General features: G+C 42.4%; 1 protein-coding gene across 2 annotated transcripts in view; it reads right to left on the reverse strand.

The window, feature by feature from the left end:
• The window catches only part of LMBR1 (limb development membrane protein 1), a 129,357-nt gene that overhangs the window by 84,705 nt on the left and 20,162 nt on the right, over positions 1 to 24,490 (reverse strand). For both annotated transcript variants that reach the window (XM_068972365.1, XM_068972364.1), the window contains exons 3-5: positions 23,061 to 23,100; positions 20,684 to 20,823; positions 1,611 to 1,714 (exon numbers count right to left, since the gene is read on the reverse strand). In XM_068972365.1, coding sequence (XP_068828466.1) covers positions 1,611 to 1,714; positions 20,684 to 20,823; positions 23,061 to 23,100 — 284 coding nt within the window. The remainder of the gene's footprint in view (positions 1 to 1,610; positions 1,715 to 20,683; positions 20,824 to 23,060; positions 23,101 to 24,490) is intronic.

The raw sequence follows: 24,490 nt of genomic DNA on the forward strand, positions 1-24,490 counted from the left end.
TGTGAACCCTCGAGGGCAAGAGCACTGCCTCTCCGTCTCCGTGCCCGCAAGCCCCTCTAGAAGCACAGGAGTCACTGCTCAGCAGGCCTAGAGACTCTGCCGGGTGAGTCCTGCCCCCACAAGGCCCCCACGCTCGACAGAACGCGCTCGCTCGAGCGCCTCCGACCGCCCCGCTTCTCTCCTCCGATGACCTCTTTCTTCTCCGTGACCGAATTCCTTCCTTTCGACCCCTCTGTGACGTTCTGTTCCTCGTTCCAGTCTCCTAGAGCTCCATCTTTCGGTTTCCAGACCACACCCGCTCTGTGCACTACCACCTGCCACACCCCTGCAGCACACCCCTGCCCCCTTGCAGCACGCCTCTGGTCCTCCGCCCCTGGGCCCCTGGCCGGCCGCTGCCCAGCGGGCACCCTGCCGGCTGTGCCCACGCTCCCCAGTGCTGGCCTGTGAAGACCTGCGCACTCTAGGAAGGCAAGAAGCAAGCCGTGGGTCTCAGTGCCAGTTCTGCAGTGGCAGACATGAGGCTCTTAGACAACTCAGTAACATTAATGCCCGTGCATAGAAAAGGAGACTTTGAACTGAATCCCTTTCCACAACAAACCTTTCTATGATTCTTCAAGAAATTATGTTTTTTATTTTTTGGTTTTTTTGTTATGTTTATTTGTTTAAACTGAAACTATACAAGTTGTTCCCATTACATGGATGACAACTAATTTACATATATCATTATAAAAAACAAATCCAATATATAAAAGACAATGTTCTCAATGCAGGTTTGACCACCATACACAACCACTCACTCTGATCTCAGTAGATTCACCAAATATGAAAGCAACCATAGACCACAGTATCAATATGAATAACTCTAACTAAAAGTTAAAAAGGTGTAATGTGTCTGTAAACTGTAACACTAGAACTCATTTCGTTAAGTTTTAAAAGTCACTCAAAAAGTATTAACTACTGAAATCCTTCCATTATAGTCCAAGCTTTCATAGCAAAGAGCTCCACAAGCTATAAATGGAAATGTTCCCTTCACTTTAAAATGTCCTACTATTCAAGGACAGAGGGAGTGATTCCCACTTACAAGGTCTGGGTTGACTGTCTAAGATGCTGGCGGTCTGCTCTCGGCCCACTCCTCAGCCTCCCACACTCAGCTCGCAGGAAGTCACGGATCCTGGGAACCTGACAATCCAGGGCAGCCTGGTAAATGCTGCCCTCCTGCAGACACTGGGTGTGAAACCACTTCTACATCAAGATATAGCTTAAGACTTTTAGAATTTCATGTCATGCTTTACAGTAAATGACAGTATCGAGGAAAAGAATAATAGCTGTTGTATCAGGCTTATTCAAGAACACTCCACCAACTCTGCACATACTATAAAAAGCATTCAAAGGTCAAACAATGACTTCCTTCCTGTGGACACTTTTATTAACTCAATGTGTAACATTATTAACATTATTGTAAGAGCATTATTAATATTAATAAGGCATTGCTATTATTAAATATTTTACATTTTAGTAAAAGTTGCTTAAGCCTACTATTTCTAGCTCAACAATGAATGACATTTACTTCTTCATTTAAGAAATTTAATTCTAAAACATCATTTACTTACCTTTTTCAGACCAGCAAAACCTTCTGATTCCAGAAAGAAAAAGGCAAAGGGCATCAACACAAATAAACAAAGATTGGAAAAGAGAGAAGCAAGGTTCCACAAACCTGTGAGGATAACAATAAAGGAAAGATGAGTTAGATACTGACAACCTTGTCAAAGAAAACTTCTGTGCTAAATTGTGCTATCAGTCAAAGCTCTGTGCTTTTTAATAGTGAAAAATAAACATAAACTTAATAGAGAGGCCTAACAAAGGACCTAAACTGAGCAATCAGAATAATAATTACACATTTCTGTAAAATTTTTATAACTCTGCAACGTGTACTATTGGGAAAAGTCAATAGAAACTACGGATTTTTCCCCATGCTCTAAAATAAATCCACTAAACATATGACATGTGCCACAGTCCAAAGACACAGCCTCTTCAGACACATTGGCACCTGAATATTTAAATGAGAGCCAGCAGCACATACTGAGCGCTTAATAAACGCCAGATACTCCACTAACCATTTTACATGTATTATCTTGTTTAATTTAAGCCTCATAAAACCCTAAAAGTAATAATTAGCATTTATTGAGCCCTCATGTGCCAAGCACTGTTCTAAATGATTTACAGATATTATACAAACTCATTTAGTCTTCACAGCAATCCCCCAACATGACAGAGGCTGGTTATATAAAACCCGCCAAGCCTGCAGAGCCTACGTGGAGCTACACTAATTCCCGGGATTTTTTAAAACGACCGCATCAGAGAAGTTTAGTAAGCAACTCCAAATGGGAAAGAAAATTTGAGAGGCAAGCAAGTTTACATCACCTTTTCCCTTTCTGGCACATTCTACACTCATAAAATCACAATAAAAAGCAATTGAGATGATAGTAAGAGTTGATTTTTAAAAATACAGAACTTTAGGTATCTCACTGGGATATCTGGACCAGCAGCTCACTTTTTATAGGTTATACACCCAACGTTAAAACTGATGGCTATAATCGTCATTAAAATTTATACAATCAAAGATAAAAATTATGCTAAGCATAAATTCAACACACTACATACACTTAAAATCCAATGCTTTTGAAAACGGGCAACTGATGTTCTTCCGAGACCCTTACTTATGTGGCACTGTTCCAGGCATTGGAGATGCAGCAATGGAGGAAAGACACACCGCTGCCCTCGGGGACCTTCCACTTCAGACACACGGAGATCCACACTGAGCCCTCAGGGAGCCAAGGAAGACAGCTCCCAACTGCCCTGGTTACAGACCCACATGCACGTTTCATAACACCCTAAACCCTCTCTGGAACAGCACGGAATGTAGACAAAGGGATGACTGCAGCACTCGCACGAGTTGCCTAGAGAGAGGCCCCTCCTTTAGTGAACACGGCGATATAACTGAAGACCAGTTTGCTGCTTCTTATTCAAAAATCTAGATAGGTTGAATGACTTTACAGTACATATTCATCTTAGCAGGAAACAGAATGTTTTACAAAATGTCTTCAAAAACAATGTCTCATATCTTTCAAAGGGAAAAACTTTAATTTGTACTTGTAAAAATAAAAACTGTTCTAAAATGCTTAACCACTTTTCAGTCTTAAAAAAAATTAAGGTGCTAAAAATCTTAATCTTCTTCAATCAGAGGGGTTATAGTTACAGCCAACTGTATTGTGTTAATAACCAGGAAAGACACATAAGGATGGTGACCAAATGGACACACAAGACCTCCAGACAGACCCGAGTTCGAGCCCCTGCACTTCATGTGACAAGCCTTCCAGGTCACAGGTTCGTCCTCTACACGAGGCTGAGGATCACGTCTGTAGGTGACGCTGAGAATTCAGTGAAATAATGCATGGACAACCAGCACATCTGTCACAAAACAAGCACTTAATGACTTTTTCCGTTTAATAACCATCGCATCCCCAGAGGCTACTAACACACGGTGCTAATTAGCTCCCGTACCAAGCTACCAGACTCTCCGAGCACCCGTGTTCACTTGGTAAAAAAGCAGGACATAGATAAAAAGCAAGAATATTAATCTGTAGCAAATTTGCTGAGTTATTATTGCTATAGTGTGTATAATTTATTGACAATTTATGACTTTATTGACACAAAGTGTACAATGTCATAAACTTTGACAGTTACGTCACCGTAACCAAGACAACAAATGCAACCGTCACTCCCAGCTTCCTTACCATTTTATCATCTCTGCCTCCTGCACTCTCTACCCTACTCCACACTCCAGGAGTCAGATTCTGCACTTTACAAAACACTACATTTTTTATAAAAAAATTAAAGTTTTCTATGCATGGCAAATGTAGTATATGCTCTTGTTTCTGTCTGGCTTTTGCCACCTGGCGGAAGCCTGCTGAGGTTTCTCAAGCTGCGGCACATCGGTAGCCTGCCCCTCTGTATCAGGTTGCATTCAGTTCACCACACTCCACCCAGGTCCCTGCAAACTATCCGAGCTGCGGTTCTCACAACTGAAGCTGTGTTTAGTTGTGTCTCACAACCAAAGTTGTAGTTTATACAACACAACTTTATACATAAACTTGAGTTTTATACACTCAAGCACAAGTCATCATATGGACACAAGCTTTCCTATCTTTTGGGTAAATACGTGAGCGTGCAATGTCTGGGTCATAAAGCAGGTGTGTTTCTTAACACTTAAAGAAACTGCCAAAATGTTTTCCAAAGTGGGTATACAATTTCACATACCCACCAGCAGAGCTGAAGTCTCGTCCACATTTGACAAAAAAGGGGTCTTTCCAGCCTCAGTCGTTCTCACAGATGCACACTGGTATCTCGTCACTGCTGTAAGCTTGCATTGCCCCCATGAATAATCACGTCAAATCTTTTCATGAACTTATCTGCCATCCATTTACAACTTCTTTGCTAAATGTCTCTCCAAATGTGTTGCCCACTGTTTCACTGGGTTGTACTTAGTGAGTCTGGAAGCTCTTTATATACTCTGATTACAAGTCTTTTATAAGGCATATGATTTCCAGATACCTTCTCCCACTCTGTGAATTATCTTTTCATCTTCTTAACACCATCTTTCAAAGAACAAGATTCCCAATGTTGACAAAGTGCAATTTATCAATGTTTTCTTTACAGATCATGCTTTAGCTATCTTGCCGAAGAAACTACAGCCTAACCCAATGGCAAAGACTTTCTCCTATATTTCCCTCTACAAGTGTTACAGTTTTACATTTAAGTCTATGATTCTTTTGCATCACTTTCTGCCAGACATGGACTGAAGTTCATTTTTAAACCTATGACCGACTATCCAACTGCTCCAGCACCATTTACTGAAAACAGCCTCTTCTGCCAAACTGCCTTTACATCTGTGTGAAAATGAATTTACAATGTGTTTGGATGTATTCCTGGGCTCTGTATTCCATTTAGTTAGCCTACCTGTCCATCTCTGTGTTGATGCATGTGATTTTTGAGCCCCCCAAAATAAAGTCTGACACTGTTTCCCATCTATTTCCCATGAAGTGATGGAACCAGATGCCATGATCTTTGTTTTCTGAATGTTGAGCTTTAGGCCAACTTTTTCACTCTCCTCTTTCACTTTCATCAAGAGGCTCTTTAGTTTCTCTTCACTTTCTACCATAAGGGTCGTGTCATCTGCCTATCTGAGGTTATTGATATTTCTCCCGGCAGTCTTGATTCCAGCTTGCATTTCTTCCAGCCCAGCGTTTCTCATGATGTACTCTGCATATAAGTTAAATAAGCAAGGTGACAATATACAGCCTTGATATACTCCTTTTCCTACTGGAAACCAGTCTGTTGTTTCATGTCCAGTTCTAACTGTTGCTTCCTGACCTGCATATAGGTTTCTCAAGAGGCAGGTCAGGTGGTCTGGTGTTCCCATCTCTTTCAGAATTTTCCACAGTTTATTGTGATCCACACAGTCAAAGGCTTTGGCATAGTCAATAAAGCAGAAATAGATGTTTTTCTGGAACTCTCTTGCTTTTTCCATGATCCGGCAGATGTTGGCAATTTGATCTCTGGTTCCTCTGCCTTTTCTAAAACCAGCTTGAACATCTGGAAGTTCACGGTTCACATACTGCTGAAGCCTGGCTCAGAGAATTTTGAGCATTACTTTACTAGCACATGAGATGAATGCAATTGTGAGGTAGTTTGAGCATTCTTTGGCGTTGCCTTTCTTTGGGATTGGAATGAAAACTGACCGTTTCCAGTCAGAGAGCATCTTTTATGACTTCAAGTATTGAAATTTGTTTAATGGCACAGAATATGGCTTTCTTGGTTCACATTCCCAGAGTACTTGAAAAGAATGTGTATTCCATGACTGTTGGGCAGTGTTCCATAAATACAACTTAGGCCAAAATAGTTAATTTTATTCAGGCCTTCTATATCCTTAATTCTTCCTGGCTACTTGTTCCATAAATTATTGAAAAAGGGATAGTTACATATCTGAACATAATTGTAACTTTGACTATTAATCCTTTCTTAAGTTTTTGCTTCATGTGTTTAATAGCGAAAGTCGCTCAGTCGTGTCTAACTCTTTGCAACCCCATGCACTGTAGCCCACCAGGCTCCTCTGTCCATGGGATTCTCCAGGCCAAAATACCAGAGTAGGTAGCCATTCCCTTCTCCAGGGGATCTTCCCAACCCAGGGATCGAACCCAGGTCTCCCACATTGCAGGCGGATTCTTTACCATCTGAGCCAACAGGGAAGCCCGTGCATTTCATAGCTATGTAGTAAACAGGCATTTTTTCAGTAGATGAGCTTATTACTATGTTCTTTTAATGAATGAACCCCTTCATCATTATGAAATGATCTTTATGCCTATTAACATTTTTACCTTTCTCTGATAATAATATACTAATTATTTCATCTTCCTTTTCCTTAGAATTAGTATAGTGAATCTTTTTTCTCCTATTAACCAGTTAACCAGTGTGTGTGTGTTTACATTTAAAGCAGGTTCTTACAGGCAGCATATATTTGTGTTTTCCTTTTTAATTAATATCTCTGCCTTTTAATCGAATGTTTAGGCCACTGATGTTTACTGACATGAGCAGGCTTAAGTGCATCCTTCTGCTCTTGGTTCTGTATTTGGCCCACTGTTTTGTCCTCCCTTTGCCTTCTTTTTCTGTGACCCTTTGGATTAACTGTTGCTGTGATCCCATTCTGTTTCTTCTGCTTGCTTATTGACGGTATCTCTCTTTGAGATACTTTAGGGTTGTTTGGGGTTCATCACATACACCTTTAAATCATCCCGACCTGCCTGCAAGAGGCACAGAAACACTTCACAGACAGCATCTAGGACGCTTACAGCCTGCCTCCACTTCCTTCCTCCCGCCCTCGTGCTGCTGGTGGCATGCGCTTTTACTCACACGTTATAAAACTCACAACATCTTGTTACTGCTTTTTATTTAAACAGCCAATTCTTTTCATAAGACTTGTATGGTAAATACTCTTTTATATTTACCCAAAAATTAGCCGCCTCTCGCGGTCCTCATTGTGTCTTACAGGTCCAGGTATCTGTCTTCTTCCGCTCTGCCTCCGCTTGGAGGGCGCCCCTTATTTTTGGCAGTATAGGTCTGCAGTGATGACCTTTCACCTTCTGTATATCTGAGCCTGTCTTTATTTTGACTCTGTCGGGAAAAATGTCTTCACTGGATATGAGACCAGGTCGGCAGGGCTTTCCTCTTTCGGAACTTTGAGGACGCTGCCGCTCCGTCATCTGCCCTGCATTCTCCCCCACGAGAGATACCCTGCAGTTCTCATCACTGACCCTCTGTACTTTACGTCTTCTTCTCTGACTTCTCCTTATCGCTTGTTTTGATCAATCTGATGATGTATCTTGACAGGTCTTTTGTAACTGGGACAAGTTGAGCTTTTGGATAAGAGGGTTTGCAGTTTTCATCTAATCTTGAAATTTTTCTGCCATTAGTTTTTCAAATATTTTTCTTAACCCTCTCTCCTTCAGGAACATCAATTACATCACTGATGCCCTGGTTTTTCAGTCATTTTTTTCCTGTTTCTTTTTTAGACAGTGTTCTATTGCTGTGTCTTAGAATCCACTGATCTCTTCTACATCTACTCTGCTTTTATCCCATCCAGTACATTTCATGTCAGATATTACAGGTTTCATCTCTAGCAGTTTATTTGGTTGTTTCTCACATCTTTCATGTCTCAATATGTTCAGTCTTTCCTCCAGTCCCTGGAACAAATGAAACAGTCACAAGAAACGTTTCAGGGTTCTTATTTACTAATTTCTAATCTGTGTCACTTCCAAGTTCTGACTGACTTTTCTCTTCATTATGGGTTGTATTTTCCTGCTTTGTACGCAGCTGTAGGCTCATGGGAGGCAGAGCAAATCCCCAAAGATATTCACGCCTTAATCCCTGGAGTTGTCATCCAGTATTATTAGTGAATATGCTACATGGTATATTCGTTTTTAGGGCTTCTGTAACAAAGTCCCACAGACTGGACAGCTTCAAACAACGAGACTTTATTCTCCCACCGTTGTGGAGGCTAGAAGTCCAAAATCAAGGTGTCAGAAGGACCACACTCCTCGCAGAGGTTCTAGGAAGACTCCTCCCTTAGAGGTGGCACACTCCTGGCCTCGTAGACACATCGCTCCAACCTCTGCCTTTGTCTTCGCATTCTTCCCATTGCGCAAGTCTCTGTTTTGTCTTCTTGTAAGGACACTAGTTATTGGACTAGGGCCCACCCTAATTCATCGTGGCCTTAATTTACTAACTATGTCAGCAAGGGTATTATTTCCAAATAAGGTTATGTTCTGAGGTTCTAAGCATTCGCGAACCTGGGGGAAACACTTTCAACCCAATATACATGGAGACAAGAAGCTGCAGACACAATTAAGGCTGTGGACTTTAATAAAGACAGACACGGACACCATCTTAGGATAGGCCAGGTGGGTACAACCTAACCAAAGGAGTGCTTAAAAGCAGAGAACTTTCTCTCAGAGGAGTCAGAAATGCAGCAGAAGGGTAAGTCAGGGAAGAACTTGACACAACTTTGCTGGGGACTGGAGTGGGGGTAGCTGTCACATGAAAGCCTGAGAAAGAGGCAGGTAACCTGCAGGGCAGATGGGCGCCTCGCTAACAGCTAGCCAGGAAACAGGGGCTCAGGCCCACAGCTACAGAGAACCAAGCTGAGCCACAGCGTGAATGAACCTGGAAGCAAACTCTTTCCCAGAGCCTCCAATAAATATGCTATCAGGAGAACCTTCACTTCAGCTCATGAGATCCTAAGGGCTCATGAGATCAAGAGGGCCCTTTTTGGTCTGCCAAAAAGAGAACATCTATTTCACAAGATTTTCTTAAGGGCCATGTTTAAGCTGAGAATATGATAGCCCGTTAATTCTATCCATTTCAGGAAAACAAAATGCTTAGCTGAGCTTCTGACCAGTTTGGAAAACACTAAAACAGAACACTTTTGAACATCCAAGCCTAAAGATACCAGTATGTCTTTCAAATACAGAAGGTCTTTAACCACCCAGACTTCAGTAAAATGCTGAACGGACTCTGTGCATTTAGCTCACAACAAGAGACTCACACGGCTCATGGTTTAAGGCCTTCCCAGGCCTGGCAGCAAATGTCTAAGTGAGGGGCACTTTATGTCTGACCAGCCTGGGTTTGCACCCACCAGCTATACAAGACCTAGAAAAGGGACCTGAACTCTGCCGTCCTAGTTCATGTATAAACTGGGCTAAACATAACTCGCAGCACACTTGTGAACAACAGGAGAGAAATCACAGATGAAAATGCTAAATTATCATCAGTGCCTCTCTCTGCCCTGACTCAACATAATGCAAATGGTTCAAAATCTTGAAAATTCCAAAGTACATCAGCAATTACGCCAGACAGATGGTGCCAGTGTTTAAAAAAAAAAACAAAAAAAAAACACCCATCTGCCAATGCAGGAGACATAGAGATGCAAGTTCAGTCCCTGGGTGGGGAAGATCCCCTGGAGGAGGGCAGGCAGCCCACTCCAGGATTCTTGCCTGGAGAATCCCATGGACAGGGGAGTCTGGCGGGCCACAGTCCATGGGGTCGCAGCTCTCGATCCTTTCCTTAAAGAACAATTCTCAATTACGCCAAAAAAAAGCTTACACATCAATACTCTGCATTCTAATATAGCATTAAAAATACATGAAAACAACAATGACCAAAAAAAAGGCTCAGAAAATAAACTGCAAAGAAATATACCAAATTATTAACAATGTGAACACAGCAGAATTATGGATGACTTTTTCTTCCCACTGGCCTACACGTTCTGAGCCTTCTATAACGGGCATATAAAGACTCTTAAAAATCATATTTAAACTCCTTTGTGAAACTCAAAATCCTCCACACCACAGTATCAAATAACTTCCCCACAAAATGCCTAAGAAAGGCAGAGAGCAGCAAAGCCTAACTGAGATGCAGATGCTTGCTGGGCCACCGGTCACAGATCTCAGATCCTTACTTTTTGGCCTCCCTAAGCACAGCTCACATTCTACCCTCTGCAAAAGCACAAATTATGGAATGGCAGCAGCTTCAGAGGCTGCACTCACACAGTCTCAACCGTGAGTATAAACCTTGAATGCTTCACTATGCTTTTATAATCAGGGGGACAATTTTATTTAGGCTTTGTAATTTGAAACAATTATCATCCATGTTATAAAGGAGACATTATTACTGTTGATTTCTAAATATAAAAAGTATATATACTTCTAGAATTTATCCTTCTGATCATTATGTGTCCCTTTCATATAGTGAAAAATACAAATTCAAATTCTCTAGAAATCAAAAGTTGAAAAACGAAAGTCTGCCTTAGGCACAAGATCACAAATCAGGAAAAATTTATCTATTCTACCTAACTAACACACTTAAAATGAAGATAGCCATAAAAATGTAAACAAAGAAATCTTTATCAATAAGTGAAGAAAATAGGATGATCACAAAGATTCTGAATAACAATTCATTTACGTTTGTAATGAAATTGGTGTCTTCTTTTATGTACTGAACTTTATATATTACTATAACACATATAATTTAATTTTTTTTATTTTCCCCCACTTCCCTCTTTCCAGGAAAGTCAACATTACTGCTGATGGTTCTACCAACCACAACTGCAAAAAGAGATACCCTCCACCACATTTATTTTTGTAAGAAAAATTCAGTTAACACAAAGAATTTGAGAGTTGATGGTAATATACTAGGTAACAGTATAATCACCTATGTAAATTAAATGCAGAAACTTAAATTTATTAACCAGAATAAATGTGAAAGCTTCAGACTCAGCTCATTCTAATTATCAAATTTGCAACATATAAGAAAGTTAAAGTTACTATGAGAACATTTAATTAGAAAAATAATAAAGCTACTGTACACTAAGTTGTCATTTTATTTTTGAAAACTGTAAAACTTAACAAGTTTTCAGCATTCTGCAAACATATATCAGACATACACACATAAACATCTCTTAAGAATATGGTATAATTTTGATAAAATGTTCTTAAATTAAAAATTAGGACTAATACACTAAAGATACTACTACTACCACCTTTATTATATTATATATTATTACTTATCAATTTGTAAAAGAAAAAATGTTAGCTAAATTTCTCTACTTCAGAAAACTAAAATCATATGCTCCAACACAGTAGAACCCTAAAAATCCAGAAAACTTGCAGTTTATCTAAATCAGTTGCAATGACAACTGTTTTGAAAGATATTCAATATCTATCCCCAAAAGAGGTAGCTAAACAAACAAACGCTATTTAACAATTCCAGAATACTTAATTCAAAACTCAACCCAACCAAACTGAACTGCCAGATCACCAATGGATACATTACCTTCTAGCTCCATCTGCTGGAGTCACAAAATATTTCAATACAAAATATAACACTATGAAGCAAAAAAAAATCAATCACTTTTTAATCACACAGACAAAAAACTTCATTCTTTTAAATTAGAAAATTAATTCAAGTTCAGCCATATTCAAAAATTTCCAAAGCGGTAAAACTAAGTTAAAACCATATTTCACTGGAATTGAAGATCTAACCCAATTGCCAAAAAGTGACATATAATAAAAAAAAATCTAAGAAAGCATAAGCTTTAAAGGAAAGACTACAAGTTTGCTCTTGAATAGTGAGTGTTGTGAGAACCTCACAAGCATAGCTTTTGCTTCTGTACTTGGAAAACAAAACAAAAAGAACAATTTCAGCAACAAGCTGTGAAACATTTTAACTTTGTTGTTAAAATTTAAAAAGCAATACGCATCTACTGTAAAAATATTATAAATGCAAACACAAAAACAAAATTTTTTATAAAATATAAAGTTTCTGTATTATATGATCCTACCACTCAAATAAAAACATTTTTTTTCAACATCTTTCTCTATAAACACATATTCGTCTACATCATCATCTATAACGGTAAAAAAGCACTCACTGTTTGGATCTACCAAAATTTACGCAAATTTCCTACTTAGGTTGCTTTTTATTTCACCATTATATATAATAAATATCAAGTAACTATACAACTAGAATAGTGCACATTATAACAAATGGCTGAATTATTGAGACCAATTAACTAGAAACTGTTAGTAATATTTGACTAAAAATGATACCTTAAAATTTAGTAAGAGCTAACTTTTGATTTAATGTTTATACATAAGTAAACATGATACCTATTTTTCCTTTTTAAGTTTAATTGCTTATAATCTAAAAGTTTGAATTGTTTGACCTTCTGTGGGTCTTGAAAATGTATAAAACAAAGATGAATTGGGGCTGTTCTTGGATCATGTCCAAAATATCATACTGGCTCTTCTTGCTGACAGATCGAAATAATGCACACATGCCTTGCAGAGCCCAGCCAGGTTCACCGTGGTTATCCTTCAACAGGCAGAATCTTAGAATGGTCAATCATATTATAAATGTGTATCTTTCTCTGTCTGGTCATAAGTGGGCATAGATAGCTTAGCTGAGAGAAAATGCCTCAAAAACTGAAGAATTATTTCCTTATTTAAGGTTATAACTTGATTATATCCAAAGGTATATGAAAGTTTCATTTTCATTTTAAACTCACATACATAAAAGTATCGTTTTGAAGTGGAAACTTCAGCGGCATTTAGTGTGTTTACAACGCTGGGCAACCAACTGCCTTCATCCAGTCCCAAAGCATTCTCATCACTCAAGAAGGGAAAGTCACTAAGCACCTGAATGGTGCTTCATCTGGGGAATTCCGCACTCCTCCACTTGCTCTCTAATAGTAAAGACTCAGAAAGCGAGCACAATAGACACTTTCTTCTATTTTTATTCTTTCCCTATTTTAATTGTAATAATAAATTAGAATTAAAAATAACACAATTTTAGCTACCATTTTCATTTGTCCTCTTAGTCCCTTTTGGACCATCCTATACTAAACTGTAATCACTGGCACGCCATGGCCCACAGCAAGGGAACAATGAACGCTGTCGCTCTTAGCATCCAGCTGACAGTGACAAAGAGCCCCAGCTAAAACCATCCATGAGCAGAAGACTATCAACCTGACCCACTCCAGCTCCAATACCATTTCTATATTATGTTTTTGAAGAAAGTATTTTCATAATTCTCTCATTGTAGACACAGCTACATCTTACTGAAAGATAGCAATTTAGAACTAAGTTAAATATTCTATTTATTCATGTCACTAAATTTTGGCCCAGAACCCTGTAATTCCAAGGTAATACAGTTAACATGAAGCATTTCAAACACATGTCCAAGATCCAAGCCCTGTATTCAAGCTAAACTGAATACATTTATAGATATCAAAGCACTGTCGACACATACTTTAGCCTCTAATCCTCACGTGACTTACACATTAAAGGCACAATCATTCCATACTGACAACTTTTCAGAATAAGCCGTTAAATTCATTTTCAAATTAAGCCCACTCTGGCAAAGTATCCCTAATGACACAGTTAATGGCTGTCACTCACCCAATCAATGAGCCTTCACTTGTCCCTGTGCAAGGACCGGGGCAGGTGCCCCATGGGAGACTAAGAAAATCTAAGACATGCTCCCAGGCCTCAGAGAGTTTAGCGTGAATTTATGAAACGTTTAACAAAAAAGACAGAAAATGATTCAAGAAAATCCCATAAATGTCACAAGACGGCAAATGATTAACACGTGAATTCGGATACCATCACTGCCCTGGGGTAAGAGAAGTCATCAGACATTCGGGGACTACTAACTCTGACTCTGAAATGACTCTACCTCCAGAGGACCCAAAACATCACCCCGGTCAGAGCAGGGGCTTGTGGAGGTCAGGGGTCAAGGGAGTTTAGCTCAGGCTGCACACGCCTCACAGTGGGTCCCTGAACCTGTGCCGCAGTTTTCCCCAGGTCTGAAGTGCCTAACCGGAATGCACGTGCTCAGATGCAGGCAGAAGCCCCACACAGTTCCCTGACCTGCAGAAAAGAGCTATCACCGTGAGAAAGGCCAAGCAGAAGCCACTAGAACCACCTCTAACCTGGAAACCATAACCCACAAGAAATCCCACGTTCCTGAAGGTAAGGGGGGGAATGAGAGGGGGTTGACTCTCACATCCCCAAGAGGGACCTTGGAGAATGACTGTAGGTTCTTAGCAGCTTAACCAGAGAGCGACTGTCAACCAGCGGGTGCTACGTTGAAGCTGCGGCAGCAGACATGGCTTCACTGTGAGGGCAAATGAATACATGTCCTGGTACCTGGTATGCCTGCTGCTGCTGCTGCTGAGTCGCTTCAGTCATGTCAGACTCTGTGCAACCCCATGGACTGCAGCCCACCAGGCTCCGCCGTCCCTGGGATTCTCCAGGCAAGAACACAGGAGTGGGTTGCCATTTCCTTCTCCAATGAATCAAAGTGAAAAGTGAAAGTGAAGTTGCTCAGTCATGTCCGACTCCTAGAGACCCCATGGACTGCAGCCCACCAGGCTCCTCCGTCCGTGGGATTTGCCAGGCAAGAGCACTGGAGTGGGGCGCCACTGCCCTCTCCCCTGGGATGCCTACCGATGTGACTAAAGCTCTTTCCTCCATCCCTGGCCATGAGGCCTGCACTAGCAGGCGGGTTCTTCACCACTGGGGCCACCTGGGAAAGCCCACCCGTGAGGCCCGCCGGAAGCCGTCTGCTTTCAGCTGGCAAAGCAAACAACTCAGCTTCACCGTCCTGACTTCAGGGCCCAGCTCCTCCTGGCCCTATGTCACAGCTGAGTTTGAGGGATCTCCTTCACCATCCCCTTCCAGGGGACTGCACACCACGCCCCTACCCAGATGACAGGACGCTAGTCAGACCTAGTGAGTGAGCAGCAGCAGCAACCTGAGACTTGTCGGAAGACACTCCAGGGCCCAGCAGTCTGGGTCACAGCTCTTCTGGGTCACAGCCCTTCTCCTAAGCCAAGCAGAGGTGCACTGCTCAGGGCCTTCTTGGGATTTGAAAAAGGAACATGCTCCTCGCATGGGTGTGCCGCTCCGGCCAATTGCTGAGTGATACAGAAGGCTGCTGGTTTTGAGCAGGGCTCAAAACAAGAGAAGGCTCTGTAGCAGGCCCAGGCAGCTCTGCAGGCTGCTTTGCCCTTGGCCTTACGACCCAGCAGATCTAATGGTGCTGGAAGTGTCGGCAGCAGAGAGGATGCTGTTCAGAGCCCATGACAGACCCTGGAGGGGAATCACAGCAAAGGCCCTCGGGATTTTGGAACAAAGTCCTGCCATCCCCCTGCAGGTAACTACTACCTTCCCTCTGAGAAAGTTACTGGCTTGCTGTCAGGCTTGTGGGTCACCAAGTCACCATGCAACCGGAGTGGGCCACCATGAGCTGGCGGGTGTGCCAAGCCATAAAGTGGACGTGCACAGCAACACCCAACTTCAGATGCAAGTGGTGATCGTGCCGAGCAGGCCCTGAAGGCAGGAGTCAGTCACGTGAAAGTGGCCCAGACGCCACGATCCCCCCTTCCCTCCCCTAGCTGGACTGTACCTGTGGCCTGATGGGCATTCCTTCTCATCAGCTGGCAGAGGAAGAGAAGATGGGGCCTGGCTCGCAGACAGGTCTGCCAAACATGCAGACACTGCCCCGGGGGGGTGGGTGGACAGCCCTCCCTGGGACATCTACAAAGGCCAGCAGTGACAGGGAATCCTCCCAGTGGACAGGACTGTGGGCAGTGCGCAGAAACGGCCAGACACATAATTACACATTCATACTGGCCTATGGCTCAGCTGGAAGGTCGGGGACTTGGAAGGAGTGTGACTGGAAACCCGATCACAAGGAGGTTTGGAGAAGAGGCATGCAGACAGCCAACTCTGAATGGGAAAAAAATGTGAACTGATTTGCATCTCATCAAAGGGAGACCTCAGCAGAGGAGCCTCATAGTAAGTGGACAGATGGCCTTGTCCTAGTCTCAGAGATCCCATCAGCCTCCGCCCCGAGCCACCCTGCCATCTCCCAGGGAGCTCATCAAAGAGCAGCCACAGTGCCCAGGACGGAGCTTATGTGCAGCTGCAGCAACGCGGACGTATACTCTCCACAGCCGACCCGGCCCCTGTCACCACCGCCTCAGCCGCACACTGAACCACACCCTGGGTGCCACACCCTGGGTGCTCCCTTGACAGTCTGGCCCCATTAATGCTCATAAGCTTTAAAAAACAAAGAAGCAAACATATCTAAGGTTGGCGAACCTTCAGCCCCAAGACAATCTAAGGAGACAAACACTCCTGGGATGTCATCTGCAAGATTAAACACAGCTATGAATTCAGAAGAGAAAGATAAGACGTGAAGCTTCATGAAAGTCACTGCAAGCAGCTCTACCAAAACACCAGAAGCAGAAGTCAGGCTCATCAAACCCTCGAGAACAACGTCCAGCTCTGGTGGCTAGGACTTCCTAAGACCTACTGCAAGAATGTATCCAGAAGCAATGACGTAACTTAGGGGCTCCTCCTCTAGCTCCCCAACCTTTAGCAGACGTGGTCACTGGAGGTTAAAGCTACTGTTTGCAGCCTACCTACTCATTCAACACGTGTTTACTGGGCTGCCACTATGTGGGGAGTACTTCTCTAAGCCCTGATTCATAGACAAAACACAATGCCTGAGCTTAAACTCTTACACAATAATCAGAAAGGCAACCAATGCAAACAGATACATTTACTTCCAAGGTTAAGACTCCAGCATAAATACACAGCACACCGTGTGCTGATAGTTCTTACTTTCAGTCCATAAAAAGAACAAACAAATGGCTATGACTAGAGCACGGACAGTTCATTAAGTACGTCATGCACTTTCTGTTTCGTAAAACTGGAAACAAAGGCCAGCTCCCTCAAAATTCTGGTTAGCCTGGACTGAGACCACCTGCACGTCCGGGAAAGCACCTGGAGCCCAATCCTCAAAATGCGCGCAGCACAGACAGCAGCATCATGAAGGGGAGGGCCGAGGGAGCAGCCTCACCAAGCGTTTCCGACACGTGCCGAAGCCACGCACAGTCATCTATGAGCTACCTGCTGGTCAGCAGCAGACTGCTGCCTACGCGTGTCCGCCAGGAGCACCACTGGTGCTGAGCCGCGCGACACAGGCCGCTCTCCCGGCTCCCGCGCGGTGTCCCACCGTGCGCGGTGGCCTCCCAGCGCATGGCCTACTTCCTTGCGTCAATTTCAGTAAAGACCTTAATTTGCTTGAGTTCAATTGCTAAGCAACAAAAATGGAGTAATTTCTTGTTGTTCACTTAACAATTAGCCCTGACTTTACTGAGTTCATGTGCTCTTCAGGGCATCAGTGACTCCATTTGTTTCCAGTTTCAAGTCTGACAGAAAGCATAAGCCCAGTGTAAAATACCCGATAGACTAAGGGGTCAAAATTCTTGTCAAGAAACAGGATAAGCAGTATTAAAGGCCAGCTGGGAAGGAAACGTTTGCAATTAACCTGACAGTTAATAATTTAAATATTGCAAAAATGGACACAAGAAATACAGGGGGGCAATTTACTCAAGAACAAATGCAAACGACCAATAAACGTGCTTTGTGAATGCTACCCTCACTAGTAATTAAAGAGATGCAAATTTAAGAGGGGAAATACCTCATCTACTGAATTCCATTAGGCTTCCATTTCATTATTTATTTAGTTTATGTGTTCAGATGCACACACAATATTCAAGGGTTTCAGTTCAGTTCAGTTCCGTCACTCAGTCGTGTCCGACTCTTTGCGACCCCATGAATCGCAGCACGCCAGGCCTCCCTGTCCATCACCATCTCCCGGAGTTCACTCAGACTCACGTCCATAGAGTCGGTGATGCCATCCAGCCATCTCATCCTCTGTCATCCCCTTCTCCTCCTCCCCCCAATCCCTCCCAGCATCAGAATCTTTTCCAATGAGTTAACTCTTCGCATGAGGTGGCCAAAGTACTGAAGCTTCAGCTTTAGCATCATTCCTTCCAAAGAAATCCCAGGGTTGATCTCCTGGGAATGGACTGGTTGGATCTCCTTGCAGTCCAAGGGACTCTCAAGAGTCTTCTCCAACACCACAGTTCAAAAGCATCAATTCTTCGGCGCTCAGCCTTCTTCACAGTCCAACTCTCACATCCATACATGACTACAGGAAAAACCATAGCCTTGACTAGACGGACCTTAGTAGGCAAAGTAATGTCTCTGCTTTTGAATATGCTATCTAGGTTGGTCATAACTTTTCTTCCAAGGAGTAAGAGTCTTTTAATTTCATGGCTGCAGTCCAGTATTCACAGTAATTCTCTGGGTTGTGAAACTGTGATACTAATTTTCTTCACTATAAATTTTGCTTTTCAAATTTTCTACAGAAAATATGTATTTCTTTAAACACAAACACAAAGGGGTAAGAAAAAAGGTAGTTATCTGTATAAACTCCAAATGGATTAAACAGCTACATGCAAACAAAACCATTTTTTAAAGAACAAGAAAAAAAGGAGTATTTGTCATCTTATGAAGGGAGATCATCTTCTAAATACAAAAACAACTACAGAAACGAAAGGAAGAAAAAGACTGGATACATAAAAAGCAAAAATCCTGCAACCAAAAACACAGTTAAAAAGCAAGATAACCAGAAAAACATATTTACAAAAATCTGATAAACAGCTGATGCGTTTCACATATACAGAGATAACATAATTCAATATGGAAAAAGGTGGGCAAAAGACAATGAAACACATAGAAAGATATGTGTGTTAGATCTTTGTACATATTTCACAAATTAAAATGTCCTACCTCATTTAACATTTCCAGAAAATCGCAGAGCCAAGATTGAAATTCAGATCTATTTTGCTTTAAAGCAATATACCACATTGCCAAAATAAGTCATTATTTTTTAACCACATTAATTTTTAAATCAGTTTTCACGCCAATCCCAAAGAATGGCAATGCCAAAAAATGTTGAGAGCTACCATACAGCTGTGTTCATTTCACATGCTAGCAAGGTAATGTTCAAAATCCTTCAAGCTAGGCTTCAGCAGTAAATGAAAAGAGAACTTCCTGATATACAAGCTGGATTTAGAAAAGGCAGAGGAATCAGAGATCTAATTGCCAACATTCACTGGATCATAGAGAAAGCAAGGAAATTCCAGGAAAACATCTACTTCCGCTTCACTGACTATGCTAAAGCCTTTGACTGTATGGATCACAACAAAATGGGAAAACCTTACAAGAGGTGGGAGTACCAGACCACCTACTTACCTTCTGAGAAACCTGTATGCAGGTTAGGAGGCAAGAGTCAGAGCCAGATATGAAACAATGGACTGGTTCAAAATTGGGAAGGGAGTACCTCAAGGTTTTATGTTGTCACCGGGCTTATTTTACTTCTAGGCAGAGTACATCATGCAAAATGCTGGTCTGGATGAAGCACAAGCTGAAATCAAGATTGCCAGGAGAAATAACAAAAACCTCAGATATGCAGCTGATACCACTCTTATGGAAGAAAGCCAAGAGGAACAAAGAGCCTCTCGATGAACGTGAAAGAGGAGAGTGAGAAGCTGGCCTAAGATTCGACACTCAGAAAACGGGAGATCATGGCATCTGGTCCCATCACTTTGTGGCAAATAGAAGGGGAAAAAGTGGAAACAGTGAGATTTTATTTTCTTGAGCTCCAGAATCACGGTGGACAGTGACTGCAGCTCCTTGCCAGGAAAGCTATGACCGACCTAGACAGCGTATTAAAGAGCAGAGACATCGCTTTGCTGACAAAGGTCCACACAGTCAAAGCCATTTTTCCAGCAGTCATGTATGGATATGAGAGTTGGACCATAAAGAAGGCTGAGTGCCGAAGAATTGATGCTTCTGTAATTGTGGTACTGGAGAAGACTCCTGAGAGTCGCTTGGACAACAAGGAGAGGAAACCAGTTAATGCTAGAGGAAATCAGCCCTGGATACTCATTGGGAGGACTGAGGACAAAGCTGAAGCTCCAATACTTCGGTCACCTGATGCAAAGAGCTGACTCACTGGAAAAGACCCTGATGCTGGGAAAGACTGAAGGCAGGAGAAGGGGGCGACAGAGGAAGGAATGGTTGGATGGCATCATCAAGTCAGCCAACATGAGTATGAGCAAACTCCGGGAGACAGTGGAAGGCAGAGGAGACTGGTGTGCTGCAGGCCATGGGGCCACAAAGACTGAGTGAGACAAGACCTCCCAACTCAGCCACAACACAACAGATTTTAAAGTCCGTCCTTGACAAAACAGTTTTTCCCCCTTCTGTCACACATTCTGAGATGACTAAAGAAATGAACAGCAAATAAATAAAATAGAAACTATGGTAAGCTTTTGTTTTTTTAAGGTCTGAAATGGAGGTTGTGTTCTGACATATCCAGATAAATCAAAATTCTCTTGCCAAATAATTAAATGAAAATGTATCTATCAAAATCACAGTATAAATGCTGCTTCCTGTAGAAAAGCTTTTCACAACTAACAATCAGACTAGTAAGTAAAATCTGATTTTCTGATTTTATGAAGGACTCAAATAGTTTACTGAAGGAAGACCCATATTTGTATGGAAAATAAGACATGGAAAAATTCTAAATACAGCGCAGTATAAAATGAAAACACTGCTTGTGATCATATTAAGACACATACACTAACCATGAATCAGGGAGCCATTCAGCCACTGAATATAGTAGTTTTGAGGAAAAGAAAGCAGGATTTCGTTGCTGATTATCGAGAAGGGTAGAAGCAAGACCGCTCCAGCCGACACTGCCAGGGTGAAGGTGCTCAGAAACAACCTGGAAGGGGAGAACAGCGTCAGCAGGGGCTGAACAGGCAGGGGCTGCAGAAGCCACCAGAACGCGGGCCAAGCTCCGCAGCCCCACATCTGGAAAGAGCGAGCATGCGCCTCACTGGGCATGTGCAGCTGGGAGACAAACGGTGTACACACGGTCCCAGAAGCTAACCTAGACCAACTCTAAACTCACCTGTGAAAAGACCACTGAGCCCACCAAGTGGGCCTAAAGCAGACAGGCTGGAGACAGCGCGCTTCACATGCTGATGGAGGATAAACGGAGTCTCACTCCTCTTTCAAATTCAAGCATTTATTTCACAACTGCAGTTAATTAACAATGCTGGCAATATATGCCAGGAGCAATGCAACAGCTGTTTCAGGTGACAAAAGTGCTTGTGAAAACTGTATGAAAAATGACTTGAGCTAAAATGGTTATTTCTGGAAGAAAAACTTCCAAAGCCATTGGTCTACTATCTCTTAAAATAGGTAAAGGTTAAATCAACTATATAATAAATTGTAGGAAACTAACAATATTTAGAAGATGGTTTTGTCATTTTTTAAAATAGGATAGCTCAAAATGTGTAATATGGAAAACGCCTAAAAGTGAAAAAGGAAAGGCACAGACAATGAATATAAGCCATGCTCTCTCCCACCCTCTCCCCCAACAGGTATATTTTCACACAGGAAAAGAGGTGCATTAAAAAAAATCTAGCATGATATATAACACCTCCTAGGAGAGGGCCCATAAGGGGCTTTCACTTTCTCAGTTATACACATCCAAAATGCTTAAAATTTTAAGATCTAATTTTTAAAGTTTTTTGAAGACTATAATGACAAAGGAAAATGGAACCTCCCTCATTAAAATTAGAGATGAAATTTTAATTTAATATCCATTCCATTAAATTTAATGTAGAAAGAATGTGAAAATACATGTAAGGAAAAAAAATCATACTAAATGCACAAAACACATCTAATAGAGTAACTGTGAGGCCAGTGCCATCTTGTGGCAACCAAGAGAAGTGTTTTCCTACTTAAAAGCCATAGATAACCTCCCCTGTTTAGCAAATGACTGATAAATTTTTAATGTAGACATATGATACATGTCAAAAATACAATTCAACTCTGGCACAGGAGAAGGCTTACCAAGTGGTTTTGCTGGATATTCAGCCTGTTTGCTGGGAAAAGTGGGGCCCCAGCTCCACCCCAGTGTACTGCCAGCTCGGGCACCTACCCCCAGCTGACCTCCTGTGACCTCATCTCTGTCCTCCACCTGTGACAGCCACCTCTGCTCCCTCCGTCGCACCCACAGGCCCCGCCCCCAGGTCCTGCACGAGACTCCCAACCCACCCTCCCAAGCCCCCCGGCCACGACAGGGCCCACACACTGGCAGGCTCACCCACCCTCCTCACAGGGAGCGGGCTCTCAGGCCCCGTGTGTCTGGGCAGTCGGCCCTCTCCCTCGGGGCCGCTCTGCGTCCTCTGGCCCATGAAGCGTTCCCAGCCCCTCTGCCTCTTGGCCCTCAGCACACTGGCCAGCAACCCAGCTGTAAAGGCCCACTGTGGCTTCCAAGTCTGAAGCTAGGAGGTGTATGTGACCAAGGAGCAAGTGTATGAGGACATGCCAATGTTTTTGAAATCAAAAGTTACCCAGAAATCCTGAATATATAGTCACCATAAATATAACAGTGAACCTTACATCAAAAACCTTGTAGAAGGTATCGTGACTGGCCTTAGAGATACAAACAGGGTCATACCATCCGCTGCCCTTGAGTGGCCAGAACCAGCCATAAAAGGCTGGTGCGGCACAGCTAAATGCCAACAAGGGGTCCTCAGAGTAGGGCCTGGGGTCAAGCCAGAAAACGCAGACATGGTGGCTGCTTATACAACTGCAGAAGCGCTCCTCAGAACTGAAGGCAGTTCTAGAAGCGTCGCCTTCTGAAATGCAACAGACTCTGGCGACAAAGCCAGCAGGACTTCCTGGTGTGGGCTGAGAGAGGCCGAGGGACGGCCAAGACCTTCTGCTGGCTCCTCAAGCAAGCAAATTTCAACAGGTAATCAGGCCACAATTACCCACGTGTTTGCTTACATGTACTTTCTTGAAAAAGCTGCTGTAATACTTTAAAGTTGCTGTAATACTTTAGGTGAATTTTTTCCATATTTCTGCCCACAGGGCAGTATTAAGTTTTGAAAATTCATGACTCTAGAATTAGAAAACAGGAGAACTGAACATTAAAATACATACGAAATCCTGTTGACTATGGCATCTTCATCTTCTTGTTCATCTGCAAAAATGTTCAAGGCATTAATATTTTTATCTTCCAACAAAATGCTTCATTAATTTAATGAAACATAAAATATAAACCTGAAGAAGCAATTTTCCAACTCTAATCTCACTAAATCAGATAGGATAGAATACGGTTAAAGAACAACAAGAGTCTTTGGACTGATCAATCCTGATTAACAAAACTCTCATATGAAAATCAAAATCTTCCAAATCTTTAGTGCTCAGGGAAGTAAAGCTCAGTAGAGCCTTGGAACCACATTCAAGTTGACTGTTATACGAAGTCAGTGAAATTGCTAATGGATGAAATTTTCTGGTTGATAATGTGTATTAGCAGCTCAGTTGTGTCCAATTCCTTGCGACCCCGTGGACTGTGGCCCGCCAGGCTCCTCTGTCCATGGGATTCTCCAAGCAAGAACACTGGAGTGGGTTGCCATTCCCTGTTCCAGGGGATCTTCCTGATCCAGGGATCAAACTCACATCTCCTGCATTGCAGGCAAATTCTTTACCATCTGAGGCACCAGGGAAGCCCCTGGTTGATAATAGCCAAAAAATAAAAATTTATTATGAAATTAAAATTCAGAATCTTTGAACTCACACACTTTTCTGTACTTTGAGCCTATTGTTAGTAATGGTGAGAATGCGGATTTCACCCTAAACCACCCTGTACACCACTGCCTTGACACGGAGTCATTTTGTTCCAGTCACAGAGATACCCCACGCTGCGTGTCTTTCTCAAGGAGCAGATGGCCCTTGCTCTGGTGCTGCCTCACCCTAGCCTCTCCCTCACTCATGGCGGCTGGCCATCTTTTTAGTCCTCCCACGTAATCTTACCAGCTAAGGAAACGATGATCCGATTACAAAGATATTACACAACACCCCAGCCCTTCTTTCTCCTCAATACCTCACTGGGGTTGTCCTCAAAGGCTCTCTGTGTGGGTCTCTGGAATTCTGAGTACCCACCGGCTTCAGTGACAATGGCATATTTGGGCCATTCTCTTAGTCCAAACTCTATTCTTAATTACTGGCTGCCCAAAATACTTCTACAACCAGAGAGACCACAAAGTACCAATTGTCACAATTAATTTTTATATTGTTGTACCTACATCTAATCAACCACAAAATCTTGAAGAGTGTTTTCATAGCTTCACATCCATTTCAGTTCTATTGCCAATACTCTATCAACCAGGGCCAGGGTCTTCATTACTCTTCTGTGATTACTCTAAAAAACATCTAATAGATCTCCGGTTTTCCTGCTTATCATCCCCTAATTTCCTCTAAAACAATGCATTGTTCATTCATTCTCTCTCTCTCCCTCGTTCAATGCACATAATCTATGAAGCTTGACGCCAAGACATCTTTTAAAGCAGCTAAGACACTGTCTTGGATCC

Source organism: Capricornis sumatraensis, chromosome 5 (genome assembly GCF_032405125.1).
Source record: "Capricornis sumatraensis isolate serow.1 chromosome 5, serow.2, whole genome shotgun sequence".
Taxonomy (NCBI): domain Eukaryota; kingdom Metazoa; phylum Chordata; class Mammalia; order Artiodactyla; family Bovidae; genus Capricornis; species Capricornis sumatraensis.